The following is a 24,335-nucleotide window of genomic DNA, read 5'->3' as shown; positions in this document are numbered from 1 at the left end:
TGTAATTTTTTTTAAATATCACATCCTTAGTGTTAGTAATGCTTTACAGATAGGTAAAATTTTCAAATCCTTGAACTAAAGCTTTAACAATTAAATGAAATATGAAGAGTACTTCAAAAGCCTTCAATGATTTTATTAACAAATACGTTTTATTTAACATGGCATAAGATTAAACTCAAAAATAATAAAGTAAAATATATGCTTTTGCACTTACAATAAGATCAAAAAATATTCTTTTAAAAATACAAAAAAACCCCTCTGTGCTTTCATTATTATTCTTTCAAACATGGTGCTTATTCACTGTATTTCAGCTGTAAAGCTTCTGCTTTCACCTCCATCTAACTTAAGAATCTATTATGAATTCCTTTAAAACATGCAAAAAATACAACTTCCAAGAAGAACAGCCACATAGCCACAGAGCTATGGAACTCACTGCAAGAATACTGATAAATACAACATCAGTTAACACCAGTTAATTATGGTTTAAGGCTAGATCCTCGGCTGGTGGAAACGGGCAGGCACTAACTACAGCAGAACCCAGATGCACCAGTCCACTGCTGGCTTCCAAGTTCCAAGTCATGGCAAGTTGCTTTGTCTCTCCATAAAGCAGAATATTGTGTATCTCAATAATATTTCATTATATTTCTTACACATCTCTAGGGAAGTTACAATTTCAAAGGCAATATGTTGATTTTTGAGTCCACCCCAATATATACATTTGAAAATAGGTTTCTCTGAACAGTTAAAGGAAACCTTGGGTCAAGTTCTTGCACTACATGAACAACAACAAAAAAAAAAAATCACAAAAGTGCATATATGTAGGTATGTATACATGCAGAAGGAAGCCACATTGCCACTTGCAGCATGGCCAGCTGCAGCTATATGCCATTAACTGCTATAGGTACAGGCCTGTGTTGGGTCACACATATACATTAATGTAAACATTATCCCTTGGTTTGAGAGACTCTAGTAAGGGAAGTCTTCCTGTTAGGGAAGGGAGTAAGGCCAGGTACTGTCTGGAAGTGGAGTTTTATTTCAGACACCTGTATGTGGACCTGGACCTGCCCTACTGAAGTTGCAGAATCAAAGCTTTATTGCAAAAAGAACAGACTATCTCACACTGAACTGGTAACCAAGTTAGTATATAAACTTTATGCACTTTTGTAGAGTAGATATTAAACTACTTTTTTCCATTTCCCACCAAGTAAATCTGGTAGAAACAATACCATATTTTCAATTAGCTTCTATGATTTTGAAGTGGCCAAGCTTAGAATGGTAACTGGACGCACTGAAAGGCATCAGCACTGGAAGTAAAATGCTCACTTCCAGCTCCTAGAAATAGCTCTCAATGACATTTCTTCAGCAGATGAAGAGTTATATTTTTAACTGCAAGCATGGTCTCTGTGCAGGTTGGTTTGATGAGCGTCTCGGGAAGTAAAAATCCAAAATGGCCGGTGTCACGCAGCTCAAATGCAAATGCGTAGGGGATGCCATTTTTGTAGGCCCAGTCCATAGAGCTGCCAGAACTCACATCTGAAAGAGGGAATTCAGAGAAAAATTTTAAAAATGTTAAATGCAGGTCATGTTGAAAGCACTAGAGGGTTCTCATGGCATTTTGTCTCCAGAACTTAGGGAATACAACTCCAGCTGTTGCTTGCCCTGATCCTGAACACTCTTCAGAGAAGGGCGTGGGCACCCAGTGAATGGTGCTCAACACCAGGGGATTAGACCTTTGCTTTTCACAGAAAAAGAAAAATTAATAACTGACTTTTTTTTTTTTTGTGTAAAGCAAAACTTTATGAAAGAGAACATTTAGAATAAAGCCTCAAACTCTTCTTGTTCCCAGGTGAGTGCAGTTTAAGGCTTTGCTTCCACAAAGTTCTCCCAGCTGGACTACAGTTCTGCATGCTCCTAGGTTTAACTTGGGTTTTTTGGCAATTCTTTTGCATAGAAAAGGGAGAAAGTTGATAAGGCAATCTGCATTCTCCTTTTCCAAGTGCTTTTAAAATTATTTCTCTTCATTTCTGTCTTGTTTTCTCACCATTTCCTTACAGCATGAGAGCATTTGCATAGGTAGTGTCTAATATTAACAAACCTTCCCGAGGAAGTGTGTTTCTTATGCTTTCGTTATCTCTGTATGTTGATTACCCAAGACATTTATATTTATATAAAGATCTGTCTCTCATGTGGCCTGCTGTCTTCTGTGCAATTCTGGCAATTAATTCACTCTGCTTGTCCTTTGACACAGCAACTGACTGCACTGTAACGAGCACAAGATGACGACCATGCTGTGAGATGGAGGCCCACTATAAAGAGGAGCTCTAACCAAAACACAGCAACAGCAGAAGAGATGCAGGGGGTTTTGTGAAAAATCTTGCTATTTACTTAAGGTTCGCACTCCTTTGATGTCTGTTACAATTACCGAGAACATTCAGGCCTCATAGTTTCAGTTTTAAAAAAAGTGTCCCATTGAAGCCTACTCAATTTCTTTTTCCTTACCTGTCTATGTGGAGAGCTTGCCTGACAAATGTTGTTACATATTTAAAATGCATATTTCAAAGATATTTTGTTATAGAGAAAAATGTATTTTAAATCTCTCTCTAAAAAATGGAAGATGTCCAGATAAAGATACTCTTGCTGTCATTTATCATCATCTAGACACAAAGACATTAGAAACCTAGCTTTTAAAGAGATCATCCTAAATTTTAGAATGGTATCTATGAGTAGCTGTACCTACCGCAATTGCAGAGGAGAGGCAAAGTAATGGTGAAGAATGAAACCTACTTTGAATTACTTCCTCCCAAATATTTTATCACTTAGCAGTGCATTATCTGATAAAGATATGCTTTTAAAGATTTTGTTTTATCTTTCTTTTTAAAAAAATCTGGTTTTATGTGTTATTTGCTGGATTTCACCTCTCAAATGCATTGCATTTTAATCTCTTCTATTGCATCAACTGAGTTAATCTTGCTGCAATCAACTGACTGAATCATTTACAAAACTTCATCTTCCGCCTTCCTCACCATCCACAACTGGAACAAAGTTCACTTTAAACAGTGTTTGTTCTCTTTGTTGTAATAAGGGTAATCTCCATCTTACTATAGGTAGGTCAAAGTCACAAACCTGTGCCAAAGGAAAACTTACACAAAGTGGTAGACGCAGGGCCATATCTGTATCTTATACCATATGCTGACTGAAGAGCATTAACAGCATTATAGGCTGCTAATTCCTGTGTGAGAGAGAAAACAAATACATAAATTAGACTTTGAATTAAATACTGTAATGGGATTGGAACCTACCAGCTATGGATCATCGACTTCTGGCACAATGCTGTTCCATGAGTCTGTGACAGCTAATTTAAAATTATTTTAAAGGATAAATGCCTTTTTTTTTTTTTTCAGCAATTCTCTAATCCCCTGAAAAACTTGATTTTATATTTTCATGGCATAAAAAAGCTCACTGCACTGTGAATGATCAGCCATTAAGTATTTTTAATCCTAAGGATATATACCAATTTAGTGACACAACAAATTCAGGAAACATGTGAGACCACGAGATGAAATAATCTTGTTTTCATCCAGTTTAAAAGCCATGCATGAATTTTCTGCCAGTACCCGTGGATGCATTGCCCAGTCCACTAAACCTCATCTCTGCTGGGCTTATGAAGGAGAAATTATCTCTTGGTGACACTCTACAGTGGTTCAGTAAGCCGAGTGGGAAGAAGGAGGGATACAAATTCCACTCCTGAATCTCTAATGGACAGATGGATGAATGTTCACTGCTGGTCTAACTTTCTCTGGGGTCAGATGATGTAGGCTTAGAGAACTCTTGCAGAAATGTGATTTTAGTACTGTATGGGGAAAATCTGCACCTGCATTGTATCATACACATGGATGCAGTCTGTGGAGGAGGTTCATGGGATCCTGTGAAACTGGATACGGAAGGCCTGGCCCATGGCACATTCCAAGGGTCACACATGGGTAGTGCATCCAAACACAGAGAAAAGATGCATGTATTCAAAAGAAAAAGGAATATTATGATCCCGAAGAAAAGGATCTTGGAGAAGGTACAGTGAAGGCTGGGAATATCTAGAGCCATCCAGAGAGCCATCTTCCAGAGAGCAAGAAATGAACACCACTGGAGCTACAAACTGCTAGACTTTGAACCACAGGATAAACCAGAGAAAACTGCCTTAAAATGACATTCCAGAAAAAAACAAAATCAAACTACAACCATTTTCACTTACTGGCCAGCAAGTAGGGCTTTGGAGAGTTTATTTTACACCAAGAACTGCTCTTAGCAAATGGAAGAGCAATTTTTTACTCCATTATAAATATCTGTTAGGCATAACTCGATTTTTTGTTTGTTTCTCAGCACAGCCATGATAGTGCCCAAGACTGGAATTTTCAGCTTGCCCCTTCTCTTCCTCTTGCCACCTCCAGAAGAGAGTGTATGGAGGCAGGGATTGCTACAGCCAGCATTGCCAGGAACTTCTGCTGGGTTGGGATGTGGTCGCCAGATGGTGCAGAGGGGCAACCTCTGAGTCACCCTAACACCAGAGATGAGGAGGTGGGAGGATGTCTGAGGAAGAGGGAAGAGGTATCACTTAGGACTCTTCCTCCTCTTATAGATGCCTCAACTTCCATGAGTCATGACACACAAGACCCATGATGGGGTTGGAGGTGTTGTACCCCACGAGGGCAGTGAAGGCCAGTGGGAACTCGCAGGGCTTTGGGGAGGGGGGAGCTCCAGCTGCAGCCCAGGGCTGTTGTCGGGTGCCTGCACTGAAGTCCCAAGCGCCAGGCTCAGATGCTCAACAGAAATATGTCAAGCAGCTGTGCTTACCATCTCAGGGCTATGGTGTGGGGCTGGGACAGCCTGACAACAGGCCTGACACCGGGGGGTGGGAGGCAGGGCTCAGCTGGGGGAGCTGCGATGGGTGCAGAGCAACACCCTAATAAACACACCATGGAAATGAGAACGTAGCCACAAAGAAGATGACTTTCCATGCACAAGTTACTCATTGTACAGCAATGAGACAACAGGAGCAAGCCCTGTTGAAATATATCTGAAGAAATAGTTTGGTAATGCCCATTTGAAACCAGCACAACAGTAGTGGGTTCTGTGCAGAGGCAGCAACTGTCTGAAGGCCCGGGAGTGACCCAAGTCCACGTCCACCATGCAAGCAGGTGTCCCTGGGCACTGTAAGCTCAATGCTCTTAGCACTGAGGGGTGCTGCTGGCTTCCACGGTTACATGCCCAAAGAAGGGGACAGTTCTCAACTGCATCATACCATGCAGGTCAGATCTTGAATAAATCCAAGCAACCAGTCTTCGAACATCCTCAAGGAGAAAGCTTCACATAGAATTACCAGGTTTTTACAAAGACATAAACAAACTCAGTCATGTCATGTAAGTTCATTGCAAACACTAAGGCAAACTACTGTACAGGAAGAAAAGGTATGAAAAGTAGGTGAAATTTAGAACTCTTGAGGTGGATGAATGTTTCTGCTGGTTTTTTTTCAATCTAGAAGTGCACTTTCATTTTAAGTATCTTAAAAGAACAGATTTCAGAGGAGTGTTAATAAGAGAGTTGTGCCTAAATTAGAATAGAATATGCATGTTGTGATCAGTACACAGCTCTCCAATTTCAAAGCAACTCTGAATAATTGAACACTTTAATCAAAATGGTAACTGACAGCTCACTAGAATGATACGACCCAGACAGAAACATCCTTTCTTAAGATTAATTGTGGCCTCAAATGTTATTTGATAAATGTTATTTATCTGCTATGCACGTGGAGTCCTGCAGTTGTCCACTGTACACAGTCCGTGTAGACCAACAAAGTTTGTTCCATCAGCAGCAGGAAATAGAGATCTGCTGCTTTCCAGCTCACTGTAATTCTCCAAGAGAACTGGAGAATCTGAAACCTCAGCCTAAGTCACCATTTTAGACACTTCAAATATTAAAGACTATTAATTTCAGAACCACCAGGGAATGGAGCCTTTGGCCATAGGCAAATATTAAAAAATACAAATAAATAAGCAACAATATTCCATTCATTTTCACTATGATCCCCATAACGAGCTTTCTAAATAACAGGAAATTACTTCAGTTTCTTATTACAACCTCCCTGTTCTTTTTGGCACGCTGCAATACAAAGAAATATGGAGTCCAAATACTGGCAAAATATTTGGAATTGGGATTTGGCTTCCATTTGTCCAGAGCCATTGTCTAAAACAGTGTCTGTCTTTGTCCCTGTAGGTCTGTGCTCCCCTCCCTCTTATGAGAAGCCTGATCCAAGGTCTCACAGACCTGGGGAACACCTACTACTCATCAAAAACTGGATTCCTTTGATCTAAAAGCTGTGGATGGAAAGGTTGAGTGTGTGTGCTCAGGGGAGGTTACTCCCTGTCTCAGAATGGAAATAGCCCTTGAGCAACAAGAACAACATGTACTGAAGATTTACCAGTATGTGTGAAAACTCTCAGAGAGTCCTTTTCCTTACAGTGAATTTCCTGCTGTTGCCTGATGTTACTCTGGGTATTTTCATCAAGACACCCAACAGTCATATTCTTGCAGAGCTGATGCTCATTCTTCCTAACACCATGTCTTTAACTTCTGCTGTCTTGTCTGTTCTTAAAAAAATATACTCACACCTGCTGGTCTTCAAAGGAATGAGATCCTGTGGTTTTCAATTCCCAGTCTATGTGTTTTGGTAAATAGCAGTCACCAATTCACTTGGGGAGCTCTTCTTTCCCTTTGCCATGCTCCAAAGAGGGTGGAGAAGTTAGAACAAAAAGAAGGCCCATGGATTTATTCACAGTCAATGCAAGGCTGGGTGGCCAGCCCTCACAAGTCTCATATTTGTAGCTCTTCTGGCTGCTTAGGTAACTGTTAATTTTCTCTGTTTCCCAAGAATGACATCAGACAGGAGAACTTTTAGTACCTGCTGAAATTAAGTGTCTTAAGAGAAATAAAGGCACAAACAGAGTTCAGTCTGTGGAGCACTGGCTGCTCAGCCCCCAAGAGGGCAGCTGAGTGAAACTTCAGTGAAGCTCCAAGGTCTAACAACATCATTTATTCTGCACAGGAAAAATCTAAGGTGCAGTTCAGCTCCTTTTGGAGTAAACTAGATTAAACTAGTAAGTGAAGTGTCACTGCAACTTCCAAGGCCAAAATGGGAGATATATGGACAACACAATTTTACCAGGGACTGAGGGTGAAAGAAAGAGGCTTGCTACTGGTTGGTGCAATGTGTGTCTGTGAGCAAGGGCAAACAGAAAGTGAAGCCTAAGACTCATTTCCCTAAGAGAATAAGCCACAGGGAGGGTTTTATGTACAGGAGGCTGGCTAAAAACAGACTTCAAACTGTGCGCAGACGGAATAGTTCTCCTGCATTTGGATGAGCATGGAATATATTAAATGTACATATTTGTAAATCAATAGGCTTGCATCAAAAAACCATACTCTTATTAATTTATTCTTCTAATAGACAAAAACTGCAAAGCACCTGATGTTAAGTAACAACTTGTCTTAAAAGGGTAAAACCACTGTATCTGAGCAGGATGACAAGTAAAGCAATAGAAGCTTTACTTTTGTTGAAATCTATGATATTCCTCCTCTGATTGATAAACCATTTTGATTTTAGTTTGTTCATAAAATGGAAGATGATCTTCTTTGTGCTTCTGTGTTTAAGTTCTGAGCATTGAAGGGACAGAATTTCAGCTAGACGCCCAAGGACTTAACTACATAATTCCCATTACAGTTAATTGAATAAAATGATAATAACTATAATTAAAATCCAGGGATTTATCCTATAAAGTAATTTAAAGGGACTGATGGATGGAAGGCATTATACCATTTTAATCAAGGTACTGCTGACTCACTTTGAGTGAAGGTTATGTAACCAGAAATGAGATTGCAAGCGGATCCTGAATAAATACCGCTCAATATTAAATATGTGCAAAGTACTGAAGGAACAAGTCTCCTCTCAAAACAAGAAGTACCAAAAAGTAATACACAGGGAAGCATATTATCCCAGGTTTTAAGGAACTTACCACACAGCTGAAGTTTGGAATAGTTGCGTACTTGTAAGAGTAAGGGTACAGCAGCATCTGTGCATATGCGTGGAAGGACAAATAGGCTTTTATTTGTTTCCGATGTTTGCGGAGAAAATGAGCAACAGCCTTTACTTCAGGCTCAGACTCAGGAAAGGGGCCACAGTAGGTGTCATCGCACGGGTGAAGTGAAGCACCTTCATCTAGAGATTGAAAGAGAAAGTTGATGGCAAGCGATCACGGAAAATTTCTCAGGGTCAACTTCCGGCTCAGCCTGTGTGGGCCTGCGCACAGAAGTGTGGAAAGCAATAAACAAATTGCTTTCTTGTGACTGATGGGCAAGAGCCAGTGGGACCTCAGCACAGTGATCTGGTCGATCATCTAGTAGATACACCAAATTGCCAACTGGCCAGCTACATGCAGTTGTCCCTGGAGGACATATTTTTAACCCAACAGAAAAAGTCTGACTTGATTGTATTTTGTTCCCTGGCTTTCTGCATACCATACTTCTTTTACTATATATTCCATACCTCTTTTACTAGTCACTACCAAGACAAATCTAGCCTTTAGGAGCATATTAACCTACTAGCTACTACAGTGATGGTTACAATGGTAGGTAGATAACCTCAACGGGCATTATCTTAGAGACTGGTTTAAAACATGAGAATTGTCCCTGACTTCTGCCTACTTTTACTCTTGCAAACTTTATGGAAAAAAATGACAAGCCACATGGAATGATCACAGACTTAGCTAAAACTGAAATCATCTCACTTTGCACAGGGCTTATTTTTCCTTCGAGTTTAGGGCACGGGTTCAGTTGTGGGGACATCTTTCACCACATCAACCTGCTTAGGTGGCAGTAAGTTGTAGAAGTGTAGCCTGCATGTAATATCCCATGAGGCACTGAAAGATGAAACTCAGAAAAGGAGATGTGGCAGTGGCTCCTTGATCATTTAGCAATTCTGCATCTGAGCCACCGTCTCATTTACACCTTAGGGCCTGGATCTAAAAAGAACAATATTTATGCAAATGCCTACTGCTCTTTTATCCACTGTGATTTCAAAATGCCACATGTTTTACACTGACCCACAGAATAATAATACTTTGTTTACTACATTCCCTGGTGTCATCAGGGAATTACAAAAGCAGTGTTTTATTAGTTTTCCTTTGTATAGTAAGTACTGCCTTCTTCAAATAATAAGAGCAGTGTGTCAGAAGGCATAATAATATGAATTAAAGCAGAGTTATGCAATCAACCTAATGCCCCCAAAATTATATAGTGGAAGAATCTCATGCTGCAGCTTCATTTGTAATACAGAAATTGAGGCTACCATGCAATGGCCACAGGTGAGGATTTCAAAAGGTATTAGTGCTTAGATTGCAGTGGATATGGAAGGGTTATATAGAGGGCAGATGGTCTCCTCCCTGCAGAACAGATGGCCACCAAATCATCCAAATCCCAAGAGGGCTCTGCCTCGATGTCTTGTCAGGCAATATAGCTAAAGCAGAGCTATTTAACAGAGCCTCAGGAGTCTTTGCTTTTTTTATGGATACTTCATCTCCTGTAACAGTGTTGTCTATTGAATCATGAAAATGGACATCACTGTTAACACACAACAGAATCCTACAAGCTAATGGTAAAATGACCCACTGGTAAAATATGACTCAGCTTAGTGACTTCCAATGAGGAAAAAACTCTCTAAACTGTCTGGCCTATTGTAGTGAGCCATTTGCACTCCCAGCTGCAGTTAATGCTTTTCCTTAAGTGACGCTTGGTGGTAGCAAAAAGAGAGGGTTTCCATGGATAATGTAAGGATACCCTCAATTTTCATACTGGAAGTTCTTTTAAAGTAACACAGAAGAAAAAAAAAAATACAGTGGGTATCAACTCCTGTGAAATTTCTGAGTTACAGTCACGAGAAAAAAATGGAACTGCACAAAATGTCACCCAGCTGCCTTATTTTTCTACCTGATAGCATACTGGAGGAGAACAAGTACCCTCCAACATCCATCATGAGGTCAAATGTACAAAGGAAATGTGTGCAGAGACTAATAAAACTAATACTTTGGTACAAAATGTAGACTGTGAGGATGGATGAGCTGGTGCATGATTCTCAGACTTCCTTGCAGTAATTTCTTCTGCCAGTATGTGGGACTGTTCTCAGTGAGCAGTGGGGTGCACTGGAAATTGGGATGCAATGGGAATTTTAACTCCCACTGCTGCTGTCTTGGGGGCTTTGGATCCAACCCATTTGAACTGCATTTGCCCTAGGACATAATTTAGTTCTAAGTATCTCATTTGCTTTAAACTTGCCAATAGTTTATTTAATGAACATTAAACTGTTGTGCCAGTTATTGCACCTAAATATATATTGCAAGGAGCATTTTGGCCCAGAGATCTTGCAGTCAGTATTCACCTGGGGCTGTGTGCAATTTCTGTGCACTGTTTTGGGTACAGGGCGCACTGCAAAGCGACATCTACCACCATCAGTGATGTGGCCCTTTTCTCGGTCTCTAGAGAATACAGAAGCAACATCATAAAGCTTACATCAAAGTCCTACACTAGAAAGGAAGAGGAAAGCAGATGCTGTGTTATCTTTACCCTGCAGCTCACATTTAGTGGCTTTGCTGGGGCTGGATTCTGCCACACCATGCCTGCCTGGAAGCCCCACGGTGAAGTTCAAACTTTGTCCGCAAACTGTAAGTGCAACTGAACTGAATTAAAAGGTTGTTATAAGCAGATGCAGTATTAAATGTTAAACAGACCATGATTATACAAGCCTCAAAGTGTGATATGATCCACATTCTTCTCTGCTTCATTTAGTGTCAGATTAATGAGAATATGGGGTGCCAGGTGAGGATCTTCTGAACACCAGTCAGCCCAGTTAATGAAAGAGCTCTTTATTCTCTGGCAAAATAATCAGATGGAGTTTGGGTCCAGTGTAGGAAGCAGAGCATGTGCATGGTGGGATGATGAGCAACCTTGAATCAATTTTATTTTTTAAACTTAGGGCGGGACCTGTCTTTTAATGTTCAGTGCAGGAGAGAAGTGCAACTAGTAGTGGATTACAACACATGATGTGCATGTGTTTTGTTATAGTCTCACTCAGCCAAGAAAAAATGTTTTTTACTGAAAACTAAGCAAACATTTTCAGGACTGAGTGAAAACTGTGCTTTGATACAGTGGCTGGGGAGCAAGAAGAGGGAGGACAGAGCAATTTGAACCAAAGAAAGATTCATTAGGACTAGAAAGAAAATGCACTTTGTGAGTAACTATATAATGTTGCACTGAGAGGTAACTATAACATGGCTCTGAAGACTTTGTAAGACAACGGTTCATTCCAACCATGCTGGTGGCTATCTTCTGAACAATAAATGTATGTCCCCAAAATGCCTGCAGTTGTGACTTACTCTCTTACAAGATGTTAACAGTGATGCAGGACTCTGGTTCATTTTTACATTATTTTTGCAGCATCAAATTGCCTTAAAGATCATGATAGCAGCCCTGGGACCATCTTTTGTAGTGGAGGGATTCTCAACTAACACAGGCTTTCTGTAACTGCTTCTGTGTCAGTCCTCTCCTTACTGCAACTAGAGTCCAGAAAAACTGGAAGCATATTTCACAAATCTGTAATACATTGAGTGTATGCTTCTGTTCACTCTCACCTCATTGGTACACACCCTAGCAGATTATTTACGCTCTTTTATCCTTACAGTTCTCAAAAATCTCCTTAAAGAACCCAGTCGCCACAAGCCAGACTGTACAGTGCTCACTCCCGCTGCAGCCATTGGAGTATTGTGGGAACATCTAGAGACTTCCAGGGGAAGAGGGATGGGCTGAAGGGAGGGCTGTTGCACTAGCGCTACGCAAACACAATTTCTGTCTTTATAAGTTTATCAGGTAAATAAGGAAGGTGGCCGAATGCTGGAGAACAGCTGCACAGAGAGGCAAAGGAAGTTGCTCAAGGTTGGAAAACAGGTCATCAGAAGAACGAGATATATATCGCTGTATTTCACAACAAAGTGTTATTGCTTTCTGCTGCACCAGAACTGGCACGGCAGCTTACTCCTGTGTGAGTCTTGCTATAAGATTTAATAAAATACCATTTCTTCTTTAGTGGCCCCATTCCAAATCTCCTGGTAGTATTTCATTACTGCTGCATTCTCAATGCAAAACTGAGGTCAATTTTTATGAAAGTATTTACAGAAGTGCTGGGAGTTTAAAATTGGATCTTCATGCATTTATAAGCACCTTCTTTCTTTATCAAACCACTAGTAATAATGGCCTTAAAATAGTATCAGACATTTCTCTGTGAGGCCAACAAAGCAAGTCTGACATTTCCAAAGCTACAGCCATTTCAAAGAAATGACAAATTAAATAAAATTAAGTTTGAAATGTTTCCTAAAGCTGTAGACCAGTACATTCCTAAATATGATGGGCCAGGCTCAATACTGTGCTTCAAATTTTTTACATGATTGCAGAAATACAGAATTGCTGTATGTGCTTTTTTTTTTTACTTTGCCACACTCGCCGTGAAAACTTTTTACTTGTCATGAGATGATGTGTTTTTCCAAAGTTCAGGACTGCTACTCTTTTATAAGCTAAAGATTTGAGCCCTGGCCTGTGGCTTTACGGGAAAGTAGCTTCAACTTTAAAAATAGAAAAGAGAATACTTCACAATGGATGCGACCTAACCTACTTACTCTGTTGGATAATTAAATACAAGAGTAATCTGACCTGGTGGACCAAAGTATCTCCACACTTACCACACCATTTCACTTTCCAGTTGCGATTAGCATCAACACCATGACACCGAAACCTTGTGTTCTTTGACCTTGTTTTCCTCCAAAATCGATCCTAACATAAGTTACAAAATAGTTAAACAGCAATATTACTATATTTTGGCAAAAATCTATTTGTACATATAACAAACCAACACTGGCAAACAGATTCAGTATTAAATTTTAACTGGACTAATTTAATTCCGTTTTGCCTGCCACTGAGTGATGGACCAGCTTATACAGAAAGTCATCTTTGAATGGTGTAGCCACCATTTGATCTTTCCTGTCTCAACAATATTTTGAGTAATACTACTGATACTACTTACATTTGTCCAGCTAAAATGATATCCATCCACATTAAATACAGGCATGATATAGAAATACAGCTGAATTAGCATCTTTCTCATCGCAGGATCGGTCTGGTATGTCTGAAGAGCCTAAAGCAGAAAAAACAAAGTAAGTAGTTTCCATAATAAAAATAATTTCCCTGTTAAGTATTGTGACAGGCTAAGACAGTCACATGGCCTTTGGCACCACTGACATCCTGAGAGCTGTACTTGAAAGGCTGACATCCTCCTGCAAATGTGGTTAAAGGCAGCACGTGAATGTGTGAAAAGGATGTTCAAAAGAGCCTATTCTCTGCTTCTCAGTTACTTTCAATAGCCAAGAAAATACAACCCATATTACCGAAAAGCAAATGCATACAAAAGTGTTTCTTGACACAGGAACTGAAAGTCAGTGGAATTGATTTTTAGTTGAGGAAACACGTTTAGCTCCTGTAAGATAATCAAGGGCTGTTGTTTCCACCAGGTGATGATTTGGTGAGGTCAGAGCGTGTCTCAAAGTGTTTAAGGTTCACATTATGTAAGCTTTTGTTGTAGTCGAAGTAATTTACTATGCGCACAGTCACCAATACATGCAGCATATTCCTTTATCATTTAAAAAACCCTCTACTTTTGGAGAACCTCAAGTATAAAGTTTAGTAGAGGAAGTCTAAGTAGGGAAAGTATTTTTTTTCCATTCTACATCTTAGAAAAGCGCAGCAAACCAGAGGCTCCTCAGCAGTTCTGTTTGCTGATGCCACAGATGCTCCTTTACCAGTTTTGGGAAGCTTGGACTCCACATGCTGTAGCAAAACCTGCCCCTTGCCATAGCTGGGCATCCTTCAAGTTTTAAGCCTTGATTCTGTACGGTGAGAAATCAAGTGTGTCACCTGGCAGGCAGAACACGTTTCACACTGGCGCTGGGTTCGGAGGGATGCCCGAGCCTGGCTCCTCTCCTCCTGGTGCTGCAACTACAGCCTTCTGCTCTGCAGTATTCCTGGCCTTCCAGATCCAAGAAGGAACGTGTTTGGGGGACAAAGGGGAATGTTTGCTCTGAAATAAACTAAGCTAAAAGCTTTTCAGTTGACAAATACCAGGGAACAGTGTGAAGTATGGGAATCCGCTACTTCCACGCTCCTAACCATGCAGCTGTTTGGATTATTGAAGCTTCCACAGGAGCTGATGGATAATTTTTGAGGAATACCTGCATGAAAACCCCATACAAATGGACATACCTGGGGCTTAAATTTACTCATGGAGGAGTTTGCACTTTTTTTTTTAAGATTTCTCAATGCTTTTCCTAGGCTGTTCATTCAGCTCTCTGCTGTGTAGTGCTTTCACCTCACCCAGCCTCAGCTTCCCACCCAGCAGTGCTCTGCACCTGCAGGTCCTTCAGCCTCACCTGCGCATCCAAAGCAGCATGTCACCCCTGTGCAAAGCCACCGAGGCACCCAGTGCCACTCCACACTGAGCTCCTCTTCTCTTTCAGCCTGACAAGACGAGAGGAGATGGCGCAAGAGAGGGTGAAGGAGGCACCGCACAGAACACAATGAGACCTGGGCAGCAGCTGGGACAGATGCTGAAAGAAGACAGAGCTACCGCGGGGTAGAAGAGGATGACAGCGGGATTTTGAGGGGAAGCTTTGTGGAGCTGTGGGCTGCCTGGGAAAAAGTCCCCAGCCAATGCAGAGGTCACAGGTTCCCTGGCCTATGTACCAGAAATCCCCCAAAGATTCTTCGCTGTAGTGGTATGGCATTTAAATTCAATATACTTGTATTAGGAAGCCGTATCAAGGCTACAAATACTTCTGGATAAAAATATGGGCATTTAGGGAATTGCAGCTATAGTAAATAGTAAAAAGTAATTTTGTCAAAACAACGCAATGGTTGCTCAAAAACAATGACCATGAAAACAAGGGCTCTGTTTCATTGATGTTCCATATGCAGAAAACACCAACTAAAGAAACTAGGGCTACTCTGTGCATTAAGCTAGCCCTGCACTTAAATCTTCACAGGACTGAGAGCCTATCTGGTAAGTAGGAATGCAGAATCTGTAAGACTGTTCTTACGGTGGAAACAGAACGAAGTTGTGCTCCAAAATGTGAGTCGAGGAAAATGAACATTATTCCCATGCTTATTTGAGGGAGAAGTAATTTGACTGGGGAGGAAAAAAGGCACCACATACCACTTCCTTGACTTTTTAATGCTTTTCTCCTTTTAGACAGTATTAACAACTAAGCTCAAGTTGTGTCTCCGTGGTGGGTTTTTACTTATCAGTGATAATGAGATTGCCATATTTGCTTGTATCTGTATTTATGTATGCCACTCTTCTGCTGTCAGTTACATCTGTAATTACTCATTTTGTTACAGTGTAGTGTATCATAAAGTGCAATGCTATAAGATTAAACTCTTTAAAACATTTTAAAAATAATCTCATTAAAATAACTACAGATAATTAATCAAATTAAGCTAATACATTCCTTAGAAATTGCATGGATGAGCATTACAAATTTTTAGAACCTTTCCAAATTTGCAAAAAGTGACAAAATGAAAATAGTTTAATTAATAATTTAATTAATAATTTTTAATGGTCAGTATGTTTTAAATCCAGTGAATAATATGTTTTTCTTCTTAGGTAAAAGCACCACCATTTAAAAAACGAAACAACACATGGACTGCAAAATGTCAAGTACCCCTTCACTTTTTAAAGCTACTCTGTTATTTTAATGACTGCTGTCTTTGACAAAATGCCATGAGAGACTTTGAAAAGCATTATAGTCCCCAGTAATACTCTTCAAAATTTTAAGTCTTAAAGTTGATTTAGAGCCAAATATGGCAACCATTCAATTGTGTTTTTTAAAGCATATATGGTTTATCTTAATAATTTGGTTACCCTTTTAGAGTACCATTTAATTTAAAATGTAATGGACTTGATGTGGCTTTCTGCTTCATGGAAAGCAAAAGTGTAGATGGTGTAATGTGTTGTAAGCGATATCATATTAATTTTTTTCTGCTGAAAGTATTTTGTCTTTCATGCTGTTTTTATCTGGCAATTTGAAATATGTAATCACGCAACACAGACAGTATAATCTTACCTCCCTGATCAGGGAGGTCTTTGGCAATGTGCCCTACAGTTACTAAGGTGTGTCCTTGCTGGAGCATCACCCATGACTTGCCTTTTGTGACGTGACTCTGAAATCCTCCGAACAATGATCACGTGAACCACAACCCCCCCCAGCAGTGCTGAAACATTTTCTCTTTACTATGGCACAAGCAAGATGAATATAAACCATTAGTGAATTAACTGCATTGTAGTGTACCCAGAGGCCTCAGAATACAAAGCAATGCGACTTTATACGGCTTGATTCTGCTTCCCCATCATGCAATCAATAGCAGCTTTGCTGCTGAGTGTGCAGAGCACCAGACTGCCCCAATAAATGCTGAATAGTGTTATTAGTGAATGAACAGATGATGCAGGAACCCTGCCAACACCGTGCAAGCAATCTGCGTGGGGGATGGGGAAAGGACCAATGATTAATAGGAGAGGGCTCGATCATCTGGATCAGCAGAGGGGTGGTTGTTGACAGCTATGCCAGCATAGGATGGCTGAGGATCTGGTCCATGGTAAATTTAATTCGGGGGCTGAAGTGAACAAAAGAGCTATATTGTAAACTGCCAAGGCGATAAAAGGCAAGAGTTTAAAATGGATTTAGGATGCAGCTGAGCTTTTTATAAAGTAAAGAGATTGACTGAGAAGGACAAAGCAAGGAGACAGGGCTGAGAGAAACTCTAAAATTGCAGTTAAGCTTAATAACAATTTGCTGTCCCACAATTAATTATTATTACATTTCAGGTAACAATCAGCTTTTGCTGTTTCCATTTTTGAATTCAACAATTACACTGAATTAAACAGTTACTATTTTAGCACGGGGAATTGACTCCATTGCTGCTCTACCAGAAATCACATAAAACTGCTTCCAACAAAACATGACTAACTCTTCCATGCAATTGTTAAGATATCAGTTGAAACATCCTCTCTGATGGCAACAGAGAATGTTTTACTATTGTCTATATATCTTACATTTTAGCAGGGTAACACTGTGATCTGCCATTCAGGCCTTCATCACCACTATACCCTTTTGGCAATTTAGTAGTTAGCTCTGGCTCTGTACTTGGAAGCAATACATCTTTTAATCTCCATTTTCCCTTTTACTGTTAGTGTCCTGCTTTTGCACTCAAATCACAAGCAGAGTGGTAAACCCATTATTAAATGTAAGATACAACTGAGTATCTAAAATGTCTTAAAACAAAGAGTCAAACTTTTAAGGCTGAAGCCTTTTTTTTCCCACCAGGTAAAATCCTCTTCTTTGGAAGCACATCCTGCAGGAGGAACCCAAAACAAACCACTGAGAAAGATGACTGTGTACTGCAACTACTCCACAAGACTCAGAAGAGAGCCCATGAAAAGTCTGAAAAGAAGGACCTGCAAGATCCCCAAAGGTTTGCTTATGCTGCTACTTAAGGATGCAAATGGAGAAGATGCTGAAGCAGAGGGACAACGGCATGATTGACAGGTTAGAGAAGCAAACAGCAGTTCCAGGAAGCTTGCACATGCCTGGGACCACCCAAGCAAATGTAGGATCTTGTGGGGAAGAAGCTGGATAGAGTTACACAGATCTTAATGGAAACAGGAGACGTAACTTTTTGGTTCCACTTAGAGAAACAGTACATTAAAAAAAACCTAATAGGTCCCAAATAAGTCAAGGCTGCCCAGCAGGGAAAAGAAGGGCCTGAGTTATTCTGAAGCACTGTGAATACTCTGAAAAGGGCAACATAAATTTCTCTACTAGTAATTGTATGAAACTAAGGCCCACCAAGTTGGTGGAGACCTTCCCTGAGATATCTACCACAGAAAAATGTAATTCTTGAATTTTATGTCCTAGTTATGTTGGGCCAGGTTAGTACCCATTGAGGGCAACCCAACAGAACTTGCTTGAATAAATTGTTCTGTTAAATTGTTGAGACACAGTTAAATAATGAAGATGCAAATAATTCCTCGTAATTTGATTTCTGGAACAAGTAAATTGTTCAACACACAGAACCTTTTTTCACAGTCCTTTCTCATGGTCAGTAGTGTTTCTGCACATCAGTAATTTTACTGAGGCCCTAATTATTCAGCATCATTATGCAGAAGTGAATTGCTAAAATATAAAGCAGAATTTCTTCCCTAGGGCAAGTAATAAGTTGGAACAACAATGTGAATTCTCTTCATGCCTTGAAGAACAACATACTCAACCCCTTAAAAACTTTCGCAGAGTAGCATTTGAATGTGTTAGTGATTAATACTTTTAAGAGTTTGCACTTGCAAGCGTCTTTGAAGAATTCTTACTACAGGCACAACACAGCTGCAGGGTTACCTTTATTTTATGAAGATGTATTCGCATTGTGAAAAATGAATAACTGCAAGTAAAATGAAAGTAATTTTTAACTTCTTAAGATCATGGGTAGGCAGGAGGATGCAGCTGAGAAGCTGAAAGTGCACATAAGAAATAATACAGTACCTAGTTGCTTTTGGAAGAGGAGAACTGGAAACCATTTTAACTGTTGTTTTTTTCCATTATGAAGATGTCACAGAAAAATAAAGGACCTTCTCTAAACTGTCTTACTGTGGAACAGAACCTGGGAAAATCCACTGTGGACAAAAGGAGAAAGAAATACTGCACAGTACAAAAATGGTTTGCCACAGCTGCTTTTAAAACAATGCATCACATGCCTCATTGTGGTGATACTACAGTACTGCACTCCATCTTTTTGGCATTGGCTTAGATTTTAGCAACTAAAAAAAAAATAAAGAAAAGGCATCACAACTGAGAGCCTATTCTGGGAAACTTGTTGATAGTGTTCACTGCTACATTATTTTCCTTCCCTCAGAAGTGGTGCACATTAGTAACCTTGGTTTTCAGTAGCAGGGACGTGCTGGGGAGATACAGATGCTCAGAGCGAAGTGGGATGTAAGAAATACATCCTGCGGAAATAACCGAACTCACGCAGAACTGGACCGGCCCTGGAGCAAAGGGGAGACGTTGAGTAGAAGCAGAAACTACGTACACACATGTGTTTACTGCACAGAAACTTCAACTGACATTTGAGGATGAAAAAAATTAAGAGGATAAAACAGATTCTGCATTTGTACCAGTGCCTCTTGCTGTTGAAAGGCTGATGAATGAAGTACTGAGTGAAGAGGCTGGAAGAGGCGATCTCTCTGATGGAGAAAAAACAAATAACGTTTCAGGCAGAAGCTCCTGACAGAGAAGAATGAATTAGCTAAAGATAAGTAAGGCAGAATGTTTCAAATACAGATGCTGCAGGATGAAACAGATGGATTTTTCCTCCAGATAATGGATATATAGGGAGCACTCAGAGAAGTCAATTTTTTTCCTGAGGTTAGGCAACTAAAAAGATGGCTGGGGAGACCTGAGTCTGGCAAACAATAAAATTTAAGCTCCAATGATTGTATTGCATTTACTGAAAGAGCTGCGGAGTGCTTGGGGAGAGATCTGTCACCAGGTGACTGGTCCTTCAAGGTGGAGAAAGCCCAGTCTTCATGGTGCGATCCTCGCTGGCAGCTGTGAAGGAGGCTGCAGGGGGCCAATATACAGCCATTAGAAGCTTCTGGCCTTCCTAAAACAATGGTGAACTAAAAATTGATGAACAGGAGGAAAACCCAGATAGGAAGATTCCATAGAGCAAGAAGACGTGATGGTTTAAAGAGCAACAAAAAAATTCAAGTCAAACCAATATGAGCTGAAGAGCCTTGGCTGAAGGGGATGGGCCTCAGGAAAAAGGAATGTATCCAGCTAAAGGGTGAAAGGAAAAAGCTGCAGGTACCGTATTTGTTTTGGCCTTGCATGCCTCTGATTCACTTTGGAATATTTCAAATTATTTCGAAAGCTCTTCAGGTTTCTGAGAGCCAGCACTCAAAGATATGTTAAGAAGAGTGGCATATCTGTCCCCAGGAATAGGAGTGGCACAAATGTATGGCGCAGAGGGTGAGGCAGTCAGGACCATCCTTTCTTTCCTCTATGGTTCAAAACTTCTTATTGGAGAACTCCAAAAAATGGAAAGCATATTGTGAGGGGTGAACTATCTACATTGTCTCAAAGAATAACTAAATGCAGGTGTAATAAGCATCCTTCAAATGAATATTAGTTTGAAATCCTGGGTAGTGGGAATGTGGCATTTCAGCTGTACCTGTTCAAAAGACTTAAGTCTGTTGACAAGTGACAGGTCAAGTGTATAATCTTTAACAAACATTAGTGTGTCGTTTCACATAACTATCTTGCGCACCCCCAAATCAGACTATTTCTGAAGGGGGTGAAAAACTGGTATCTGAATTCTATAATCAGACAGTAATTTTGAGGCTCTGGTAGTTATGGATAGCAAGGGGAAATAAATTTCCTGACCCCTAAAGGTTTGCCAGTTTTGATGGAGCTCAGCAAGACCCAGAAATGATCCAGAATGCAAAGCTGTTTTCCTGACAGTGTGGATGGACTTCAGCACTGGAATGAATGACTGAGTGCTGCTCTGAGTGTTGATGTAGCACACTGCAGATGTTTTGTCCATCAGGACACAGACTATGGAATTTTGCAGAATAAGTGCTACACTGGCTTTCAGCAGACCTTAAAGTAGGAATACTTATAGCTTTATGGCCTTCTCACCACATGGCCTGCACAGCGCAGAAGAAGAGCCAACCCTTTTTAACACTGATGCTGTCTGGGCCTCCTGCATGGACCTGCATCTGATCACACTTTAGTTCTTATTCAGTTCTGTATATCTGTATGTGCTGTTATTTAAGGTATCCTGTCTTTACAGACAAGCACTTCATAAGCATTCCTGAGGAAGAATCTGAGGTCTTGAACCCTGCAAAATTCCTGGTAAAGACTGGTCTCTGGGGCCTGATCCACAAGCCTAATGGCTGGCTAACCGGCAGTACGCATCCCATGTGCAACCCACAAGGTGACTCATAAATCAGTCTCAAGCTTAGAATAGCGGGGGCAGCTGTTGCCATTTTGCATCTTGGACAGTCTGTGTGTCTCTCTTAGCTCATTATTATGGAGTGAAAAGATGGGCTTCAGGCCTGATTTTGGCAGCAATCAATACCAATGTCAGCATTTAAAAAAAAATCTGGCCCCAGCCTTTAGCTTCTTTGTCTGGGGTTACCTATCTGCTCCCTGGGTGGAGGATGAAGCACAAACACATCATAATTGGGATCACAGAACACTCACATTTCAGAATTTGGAATTTTGACCATGCATATCACAAATTGAAGTATACAGAGTGTACTGCAAATATTTTCAGATTTGGGATTCTTCTGAGATGAATCAGCTATTATGGCCCATCTTTAAGGGATGACACAGTGCTGCAGGGGCTTTGGAGCTGTGGATTTGGATTCCCCCACTATACAGCTCCTTCCCTGTGGGACCATGGATAGGGGGGAACATTCATGGGTAGTCTATCAAGGTCAACGCCTGAACAGACTTATCAAGTCACCTTTATCAAATCCAGAAAGCTCAGAAGTAGTTCTGAACATTTTTTCAGCAAAGACCATAGATACTGGCTGGGTTCTGTCCCAGAAGTAGACAGTAGCACTGCTCACCCAGGAAAAAAATCCACAACAGTCTCACATTAAAGAAAAGTTGCTATGTGCAATGCAATGCAATGTAAGCTGACCCACATTCAAAGAATAATTATATTACTTTCAGGAAAGTCCTCAAAATTTGAAACATTTGAAAAATATAGGAACCTACGGAGTCTACGGAAGCACGTGCCACAGTTCACTTTTGAGATGCAGATATACTGAAACTGGTCAACATATGCCAGTTTTCCTTTTTTCCTAAAAAGGCCCACTTTTGAGGGTAGGAGAGAAGGTGATGATGGAGGTTACTGCATTTCCAAAGTGTAAAGCTATTTGCACCTTCACGTGAGGCCCCAACGAGGCTGCTCCCTTAAGGGGATGTGCTTGTTCTTTATGGACATTTCCCTTACAGTTGCCATTGGATTCTTAGAACATTTTGTCAACAAGAAGTACAATCAATGCTTGCTTCATAAAGGTTTTTAACTACATTTCTTGAATTTTCCGTTCTTGAAATACAAATTCCTGCACTGGAAACAAAGAATAGTGCATCTTAAAGTCACATCTCTTGTGTGTTGTTTTCTGAAAATGAATGACATTTCAAGGTTATACATAATTGACGTGGATCAAATAGCAGTATTTATTAGAGGGAAGAAAGTCAAACCAGATGCAATGGAAATCCTCATCTGCTTCCACTAAAACTGAAACAGAGTCTAGTTTTGATGTTAATTTGAATAGCAGCCTGTGAACCGTATTTCAGATTTTTAAAACAATGGTAAAGTCCTAAATTTGAGGTCTGGATAATTTGATATCTGAACTCTCCTTCTCCTCTCACAATTGCACACCCAATGAAGAGGAGTTAAATGTTCTTATATAACACATACACATATATAGATGTACTTTTGCAAGAAGTCTATAGGTTTTGTTTTTTTGTTTCTATGACAGCTATTTCATTTTGGATAAATACATGTTATGTCTGATAAACATCTTTTATTTCTGAAGTCTATTGCTTTCTACAAAATAATAACACATAATAAAGTCCCTTTCTTTCCAGTTTGTAATATTTACCAACACCTTTTAATGTATCATTAGATCCTGTGCAGTCTTTATAAAAATCTAAGCTAAGAAAACTTCTTTTTTTCCCCTAAATCTTTTGCTGTGGACAGAAATTCTGGTTTACATTAGATTCACATGTCATTGCAGTTTCCCTTCAAAGTTGTCCATGCATAATCAGTTCTGTTTCCTTTTAGAGTTCCTCTTGCTTCCCTACTCCACCACAGGCCTCTTAATTTTCCTACTGTCAGGGCCCTTTTTCCACCCCTTTCCAGCTGAGTAAGGCTTGAAGTTGGTGTGACCCCACTGTCACCTGGCTGGTATTCCGCTACAAAACAGGTGCCGACACTTCTCTGTGGCTTGTTAGCTGGTACCTAAAATTCTGATTCTGTGTGCACAGGTGTCCCCTTTCTTGAGTTGAAATTCAGTGATCCTGAGGTAGGGTTTGTCAGAGGCCACCAGTATTGCTAACTCTGGTAGAACAGCTGATTATCTTTAGCTGAGAGACTACAGGCATTCAGAGGCGCCTTCTGCAGAAACAGTGACGTTGTTATTAACTCCAGACCGATGGAACACAGAGCCATGGCTAGAGATCACACTGGAGTAGATTGTAATAAAACAAAACAAAAAAACCCCAAAAAACACACAGAAACCCCAATCCCCCAAACCAAACAATAGTCTTCGCTCTCCTTTTGTTTGTTTCAAAATTGTGAGTAGGCTGGTTTTGTACTTTCAGTCATACATTATCACATAATGCAAAACTCTTTCCTGTGCATTCTCTTCCCCTTTTAAATCCTTAACTTACACTTCTCTACCTTTCTCCCTTTTTCTCTAGTTCATCTGTTCTTTTTCTCTGACTACTGCATTTGCAATAGACACACTAAGCCTGCGGAGCAGGCAGCCTCTTGCCTTCCCACACTCTCGTCTCACATCCTCACTTCCCAAGTCTGATCTGCCTTTGTTCACTTTGCATTTCTGGATACATGGGAGCTGGGTCCTTCTCAGCCGCGTAACTCCAGATGCTTTGTAGAAAGCGGGGAGCCCATACCCCAGCAAGCCACAGCAGCAGCCAGCTGCTCGGTGGTGTCCCCCATGGCTCGCAGCAAAGCCACTGGCACCCCAAACCCACCGCTTCCAGAGGTGCAAGCGAGATACCGAAGGCTTCCCAAGCTGGGTGGGAATATCTGGTCAAGTTTGCAGCACCCAGTCTTGAGCTTGAATGTTAAGCAACATTCACACACAGAGGTTGCTTTCTAAGCTAAATCACTTGAAAAGCCTAGTTGTACACAAGAGTACAGGTATTTCAATAAAAAGCAAGTGACAGAGATCACAGGGTGAAGTGAAAGCTCAATAAAGTATTTCAGGCTGCCTGCACAGTAAAGAGATGCACATATATTGTTCCTGCTGGAAAAGTAGCTAACATAGCATAAATCCAACATTTCCTTTTGCTTGCCTTAAATCAATGGGTTTGTGATGCTATTCCTTA

General features: G+C 40.5%; 1 protein-coding gene across 1 annotated transcript in view; it reads right to left on the bottom strand.

Annotated features, from left to right (window-relative positions):
- Nucleotides 1–152: 152 nt before the first annotated feature.
- The window catches only part of CPA6 (carboxypeptidase A6), a gene marked incomplete at its 5' end in the record, with an annotated part of 82,098 nt that continues 57,915 nt past the window's right edge, over nt 153–24,335 (bottom strand). Inside the window, 5 exons of the mRNA XM_082045162.1 lie at nt 153–1,533; nt 3,145–3,229; nt 8,061–8,263; nt 12,828–12,918; nt 13,169–13,279. Of these exons, the coding sequence (XP_081901288.1) occupies nt 1,346–1,533; nt 3,145–3,229; nt 8,061–8,263; nt 12,828–12,918; nt 13,169–13,279 (678 nt within the window). The 3' untranslated portion in view covers nt 153–1,345. The remainder of the gene's footprint in view (nt 1,534–3,144; nt 3,230–8,060; nt 8,264–12,827; nt 12,919–13,168; nt 13,280–24,335) is intronic.

Source organism: Streptopelia decaocto (assembly GCF_964273445.1).
Source record: "Streptopelia decaocto genome assembly, chromosome: 2".
NCBI lineage: Eukaryota > Metazoa > Chordata > Aves > Columbiformes > Columbidae > Streptopelia > Streptopelia decaocto.
The sequence above is the reverse complement of the archived record's forward strand: the minus strand, read 5'-3'. Positions and strand labels throughout refer to the sequence as shown.